The 7,373-nt window shown below is 41.8% G+C and overlaps 1 protein-coding gene across 1 annotated transcript; it reads left to right on the forward strand.

Annotated features, from left to right (window-relative positions):
* The first annotated feature begins 6,153 nt into the window (after nucleotides 1-6,153).
* On the forward strand, nucleotides 6,154-7,164 carry LOC125468355 (probable carboxylesterase 5). The gene has a single exon (XM_048564012.1). It carries the CDS (start codon nucleotides 6,188-6,190, stop codon nucleotides 7,088-7,090), a length of 903 nt encoding a protein of 300 aa, XP_048419969.1. The 5' UTR covers nucleotides 6,154-6,187; the 3' UTR covers nucleotides 7,091-7,164.
* The last annotated feature ends 209 nt before the right edge of the window (nucleotides 7,165-7,373 follow it).

Consider the following 7,373-nt stretch of genomic DNA (forward strand, 5'->3'; position numbering starts at 1 on the left):
GAAAACCATTTATAAATACATTTTAACCCCTCGCCGTAAAACCTGTATACTTCCCAGAAAATAGATATACGTATATATATATACCAATCATGCTCAAGAATATGCCATGCCAAAACCTCATAATGAAATGCAAGTGCTCAGGTATAAATCATATCGATAACATATAATCTGGCAGCCGGAGTCACCTAACGTGACCTGTACGGCTGCATCTAGAGCTCAAATCTCAATCTCACTGGCTGAACCTGCACACGAGTCGGAACCACCTAAAGTGGTCTGTACGACAGGCCTGGGTGTAACACATATATACGCTCTAGTGCTACGATCACGTGAAGGCTGGGCGAATAATCGCGGGTCACCTACGAGTCGGAACCACCTAAAGTGGTCTGTATGACAGGACTGTGCACCTAACTTGGATCCAAGCTGAGCGTGTGGTGCGGGAGGTGAACATCACGTGAAGGACTGTGCCCAACTCTGGGCGGGAGCACTAACACCGGGGTGCAGGTTATGAGCTCTCTAAGCATCTCGAATCACTACTGAATGTAAACATGCATAATACTTACCTGGCACTTACCTGTGCGTCCACAGCACTATATATGCATATAAATATGTATACGATTAATAATGCAACTAACGATGCACAACCAACAATAAAATAATGCATGGCATATGGCAATTAACAATTCAACTCAATTTCTGGGAAAATATATGTATATAGGTATATACGGAAAACCAAAAGCCCACTCACTGGTATGTGGAAGGGTCGTAGCCCCCCGGCCTCGAGTGACCACGCTCGTCCTCGGGATAGGTGTCACCTATATGCGAAACAACTACAAAAACGTCAATTTAAAAGCACAAAACCAACCTATAGAAATAACTTCTCATATAATGCTCAAATGGGGTGTATGAATACACCAACGTGACCTACTCAACCTCAGGAACATCCCCATATTTTTAGAAAAATTTTCCACCGCCGCACGTGCCGCCACGCGCCGGCCACGCGCAGGCACGTGCCTGGCACACTAACGGCGCCAACTGACGCCGTAGGGAATATTTCGTCAGTTTTGACAGATTCCGTTAACGGCGTCAGGAATATTCCGTCTCCTTCTCCGGCGAGCATTTAGGGGCATTACTTTTATATGTATATATGTTGTACTGTCTTATGGAAAACGATACGGGTTTTACATTTAGGGGCATTACTTTTAGAGAGGTAATAACTTTGGGAAGCTTGGTTTTATTGCTTACTCACACCTTCTGTTTGGTGCCCTCCAGGTTTTAGCTGCCGAGTTTGTATCGACAAGAATCTGTGACGAATCTTAGTATTGATGGATATTTCTGAGGGTATGATTCTTACCCACACTACTGTACCTTACTTATGCTCTGACATCGCGTGTGAAATGGGTTCGCTCCCACTCATAGCGCACTCTGGTACTTAGACACTTTTAGATTCAAATTTATTCACTTTTTCTACACTCCATCACATTTTATGGCTTCGTCACCGTCCAGGTGTCGGCCAGCACAGCTCGATTATCAGGGCGATGCAGCTCTTTATGCCCCGGGACAGCATCGCCCAAGAAATTTAAAAACGTACGCGTGAAAAGATGATTTTGCTCCTAGCGTGATTTTTCGTTGTGTAGTTGTTCTTTTTGGCTTGGTGTGGCTGGTTTTGCACCACACACTCACCCTCACCATTTTCCTATTTTCCCTGCACTGTCCCGTGTCCCCTTTCCCTTCCCTTTCTTCTTGAAACGTACGGACCACACCCAAATTCCATTAAACCTTCACAGATCGTGGAAACCAAGACCATATTCGAGCTCGTGAGGCTTGTAGGAGTCCAACCATACCATTTTCAAGTAAGAACATCATCGTTTTCACGTCGAATCCACAACTTCCGATTTCGAGTACTGTTCATGGACACGTGATTTCTCACGTTTTAGGGAATTTCAAGCTTGTAGGTAGCTTGGTGAGGTCCCTAGGAGGCTCGGGGTGGTTCGTTTGAAGGTTTTGGACGTCGGAATCACTAGTTTCGAAGTTGGCCGGAGTTGGGGTGATTTTGCAGGTGAGATTTTGTGGTTTTTAGCACTTGAAAGTGGTATGAATGTGTTCCTCTAGTTCTAAGCTTCATTTTGGTACCAATTTTGTGAAATTTGGGTGAAAAACGAAGAAGATATAAACGTTTGAAAATTTTCCAGTTTTCCGGCGCTGGCGACGGCGCCGGAGGCTTGCCGGAGAAGGAGACGGAATATTCAGTCAAGTCTGTCGGAATATTCCTGACGTCGTTAACGGAATCTATCAAAACTGACGGAATATTCCCTACGGCGTCAGTTGACGCCGTCAGCGTGCCAGGCACGTGCCTGCGCGTGGCCGACGCGTGGGGGCGCGTGCGGCGGTGGAAAATTTTTCTAAAAAATATGGGGATGTTCCTGAGGTTGAGTAGGTCACGTTGGTGTATTCATACACCCCATTTGAGCATTGTATGAGAAGTTATTTCTAAAGGTTGGTTTTGTGCTTTTAAATTGACGTTTTTGTAGTTGTTTCGCATATAGGTGATACCTATCCCGAGGACGAGCGTGGTCACTCGAGGCAGGGGGGCTACGACCCTTCCACGTACCAGTGAGTGGGCTTTTGGTTTTCCGTATATACCTATATACTTATATTTTCCCAGAAAATGATTTAAATTGTTTATTCGCTATATGCCATATATTATATTGCCGTTGGTTATGCATGGTTACTGCATTTATATATGTGCATGTATTGGTGCTGTGGACGCACAGGTAAGTGCCAGGTAGGTGTTATGCATGTTTACTTTCAGTAGTGATTCGAGATGCTTAGAGAGCTCATAACCTGCACCCCCGGTGTTAGTGCTCCCGCCCAGAGTTGGGCATAGTCCTTCACGTGATGTTCACCTCCCGCACCACACGCTCAGCTTGGATCCAAGTTAGGTGCACAGTCCTGTCGTACAGACCACTTTAGGTGCTTCCGACTCGTAGGTGACCCGCGATTATTCGCCCAGCCTTCACGTGATCATAGCACTAGAGCGTATATATGTATTACACCCAGGCCTGTCGTACAGACCACTTTAGGTGGTTCCGACTGGTGTGCAGGTTTAGTTATTGAGATTGAGATTTGAGCTCTAGATGCAGCCGTACAGGTCACGTTAGGTGACTCCGGCTGCCAGATTACATGTTATCGATATGATTTACACCTGAGCACTTGCATTTCATTATGAGGTTTGGGCATGGCATATTCTTGAGCATGATTGGTGTATATATATTACGTATATCTATTTTCTGGGAAGTATACAGGTTTTACGGTGAGGGGTTAAAACGTATTTATTAAATGGTTTTCGAAAAGCTTTGTTTTTGCCCACTCACGCTTTTGTTTTGCGCCCCTCCAGGTTCTAGTTGGTTAGCAGGTTCGGTGGTTTCCCAGAAGGCTTCCCGGCATTTCTGATAGACCCTCACCAACGTAGGGCCACCTTCGGGTGCACTGTTGTCGCATCATTTTTATTTGGACTGCTTTAGGCTTATGCTCTGAACTAGGCGTCGCACTTATTATTACTTATTGTAAAATCAGTTTTTATTTATTCGTATTACTATTTCCACTATTATTTTATTAGCTTCCGCACTGTGCACATGGCTACGTCACTTTCACGTGACGGCCAGCACGTCCTGGTCTCGACTGGGGTGTGTCAGTTTAGTACAGAACTAAAACAAAGATAATGAAAGTGATTTCTCATATCAACAGACTCATTTACTCATAGTACTATGTTGGCTTCGGCAAACACGTGTTGTAGGACTCACTCTTTTGTTAGGGGTGTGCTATCAACATTTCATTTTTTATTTTTCACATATCCTCTTAATTTCTATCTGTCGGATTGAATAAATTGAAGAAAATCAAATGATAAAAATTAATAGTCACTCAGTATTACGGTCTAGTAGTATTCCTCTTTACTTAGAAGTGAGAGAGGTCTGAGGTTAGAATTTCGTTCATGACGAATTTGATACTAAATTAGGCTACCTATTGTGTGGCTTAGCCGAATTTCCCCTTCCCTTATTGTAAAAATATTCATGTACTAAAAAATTTGACAGAAATATATAAGGGGGTGTAAGAAGTAAAAAATGGTGTGTGGATATACCCTTTTGTTAACTCGCCAACTTGAACTGATAGACACCATTAATTTCAGTTTTTTCTTCACTTTTTTTGGTTGTTGTTGTTTCTTTTGGCCAGGATAGAACATATATAATTAACTAATACAAATCCGTAGTTTATATCGAATTATGAACACTATTGCCAATTACAAGACTAGATGCTAAACCTTCTTAGTCGGACCTTCTATTCTACATTTATGGTTTTTCTTCTCATCTTGTTCACATGGTATCTTATTAATTTTTAATTTTTCAATGTTTTATTTTCCTAGTAATTAAATAATCAAAAGCAGCTAATTGCCTATCTTGGTGGTTTAGTACAGAACTAAAACAAAGATAATGAAAGTGATTTCTCATATCAACAGACTCATTTACTCATAGTACTATGTTGGCTTCGGCAAACACGTGTTGTAGGATTCACTCTTTTGTTAGGGGTGTGCTATCAACATATCATTTTTTATTTTTCACATATCCTCTTAATTTCTAGCTGTCGGATTGAATAAATTGAAGAAAATCAAATGATAAAAATTAATAGTCACTCAGTACTACGGTCTAGTAGTATTCCTCTTTACTTAGAAGTGAGAGATGTCTGAGGTTTGAATTTCGTGGATGACGAATTTGATACTAAATTAGGCTGCCTATTGTGTGGCTTAGCCAAATTTCGCCTCCTCTTATTGTAAAAATATTGATGTACTAAAAAAATTGACAGAAATTTATAAGGGGGGTGTAAGAAGTAAAAAAATGGTGTGTGAATATACCCTTTTGTTAACTCGCCAACTTGAACTGATAGACACCATTAATTTCAGTTTTTTCTTCACTTTTTTTGGTTGTTGTTGTTTCTTTTGGCCAGGACAGAACATATATAATTAACTAATACAAATCCGTAGTTTATATCGAATTATGAACACTATTGCCAATTACAAGACTAGATGCTAAACCTTCTTAGACCTGGTTTGGTACTGAGGTGATTCTGAAAGAAGCTGCAATCAAAAAAAGCTGGGAGCTTTTTTTGTGTTTGGTAAACACTCAGCTTCAGCTTTTTTTCACAGTTTTGGGTGAAAAAAAGCCAAAAACAAGAAGCTGCAAAACCCAGCTTTGAAAAACCAGCTTTTTTTCACATCTGTTTTACATAAAAGTTTACTAAACATTCTAATATTGCTTTTTTTTTTCAAAAGCACTTTTACAAAAAAGTTTACCAAACACTCTGCTGCTTTATTTCACAGCTGCTTATTCTCACAGCAGAAGCAGTTTTTTTTCAAAGCACAGCAATACCAAACCAGCCCTTAGTCGGACCTTCTATTCTACATTTATGGTTTTTCTTCTCATCTTGTAATGTTGTACATAATCGAAATTGTTTATTTTTTCTACGTTATTTTAAAAAAATCAACTCTGCTAAAAACCAACCGAATTAGAAAATCATTTATGTACTTGATTAACATTGTCGAACTTTCAATGTTTAACTGAACAACATCGTTCGTCTATTTATTGTCTAACCATTGACTAACTAAACAATTTCAAATTTCATTACTTTTTGGCATAACTTATCTTTAAAGGGTGGCTTGAAAAATAGACTATTTGAATGCTTTTGGAACTTCATAAGGATAAGGTAAAATGAAAAGATTGCCGGCATTCATCTTTATGATTAGCTAAAAAATAATGCAGTTACCTTGTAATAATTACCATTGTTTTTTACTTGCAAGTGAGAGATCTTAAGTTCGATTGTCATTAAAAAGACGAATTTAAATTACATTATTACTAGCTTATTGTGAAATTAATATCACAATTTTTTCTTAATGTAGATAATATCGTTTGTTAAACACAATGAGAAACACAAAAGATTCCCAACAACCCAAACTTTGGACGATCTAACCACTATTTTTTGAACAAGGACTACCACTTTATGTGCAAGTTGCACCATTTCCTTTTTAAACCCCACAATTTTGTCTTAGTCTCTCCCTCCCATTATCCCATCACTCTCTCAAATCATCAACCTTAGGTTAAAATCTAAAATTTTTAGCTTCTGTAACCTCCTCTTATCCAAGATGGAGCCAATCAACGACGAGATTGCTCGTGAATTTCGCTTCTTCCGGGTGTACAAAGACGGTCGCATAGAAATATTCTACAAGACACAAAAGGTCCCCCCTTCGACTGACGCAGTCACTGGTGTCCAATCCAAGGACGTCACAATTCAACCCGAACCCGCCGTTTCTGCCCGTATCTTCCTTCCCAAGATCCACGACCCGGCCCAAAAGCTCCCCGTTCTCCTCTACCTCCACGGCGGTGGGTTTATCTTCGAGTCTGCCTTCTCTCCTATTTATCACAACTTCGTCGGCCGATTGGCAGCTGAAGCCCATGCAATCGTAGTGTCCGTCGAATACGGGTTGTTCCCGGATCGCCCCGTACCCGCTTGCTATGAAGACTCATGGGCGGCGCTCAAATGGCTCGCGTCCCACGGTAGTGGGGATGGAACCGAGTCGTGGTTAAACAAGTACGCTGACTTTGACCGGTTGCTTATAGGCGGGGACAGCTGTGGAGCAAATTTGTCGCACTATTTGGCTGTCCGGGTCGGGTCCATCGGGCAACCGGATTTGAAGATTGGTGGAGTTGTGCTGGTGCATCCGTTCTTTGGGGGCTTGGAGGAGGACGACCAAATGTTTCTGTACATATGTCCGGAGAACGGTGGGTTGGAGGATCGTAGGCTGAGGCCGCCCCAAGAGGATTTCAAAAGGCTAGCGTGCGGGAAGATGTTGATATTTTTCGCGGCGGGAGACCATCTGAGAGGGGCGGGCCAGCTGTACTATGAGGACCTGAAAAAGAGTGAGTGGGGAGGGAGTGTCGACGTGGTGGAGCATGGTGAAGGACATGTGTTTCACTTGTTCAATTCGGACTGTGAGAATGCTGCGGACTTGGTGAAAAGATTTGGATCCTTCATCAACCAAAAGTAGTTACCTTACCTTGCTGCCCTGTGCCTTGACACCTGTAATAAACTTATTTTGACATTTCGTCGCAGTGTTGATTATATCATCGTTATGTTGTCGTTATATAATTTAATCTACTAATAGAAATAATGGAGGATGGTTGGGTTCAGTGCGACAAATTTGCAAGAGAAGGTTGGTGGGGCAAGAGTAGTGTTGAGAGATGCTCGAGGGGGTTTCGTGGGGGCAGGAGCATGGAAGATCCCAGCACTCTCATCCGCGCTCCATGTCGAGATGCAAGCGGTGCTCCATG

This window comes from the organism of the source record quoted next, unplaced genomic scaffold (genome assembly GCF_019419815.1).
Source record: "Pyrus x bretschneideri cultivar Hongxiangsu unplaced genomic scaffold, Pyrus_bretschneideri_v1 Contig10, whole genome shotgun sequence".
In the NCBI taxonomy this organism is placed as follows: Eukaryota; Viridiplantae; Streptophyta; class Magnoliopsida; order Rosales; family Rosaceae; genus Pyrus; species Pyrus x bretschneideri.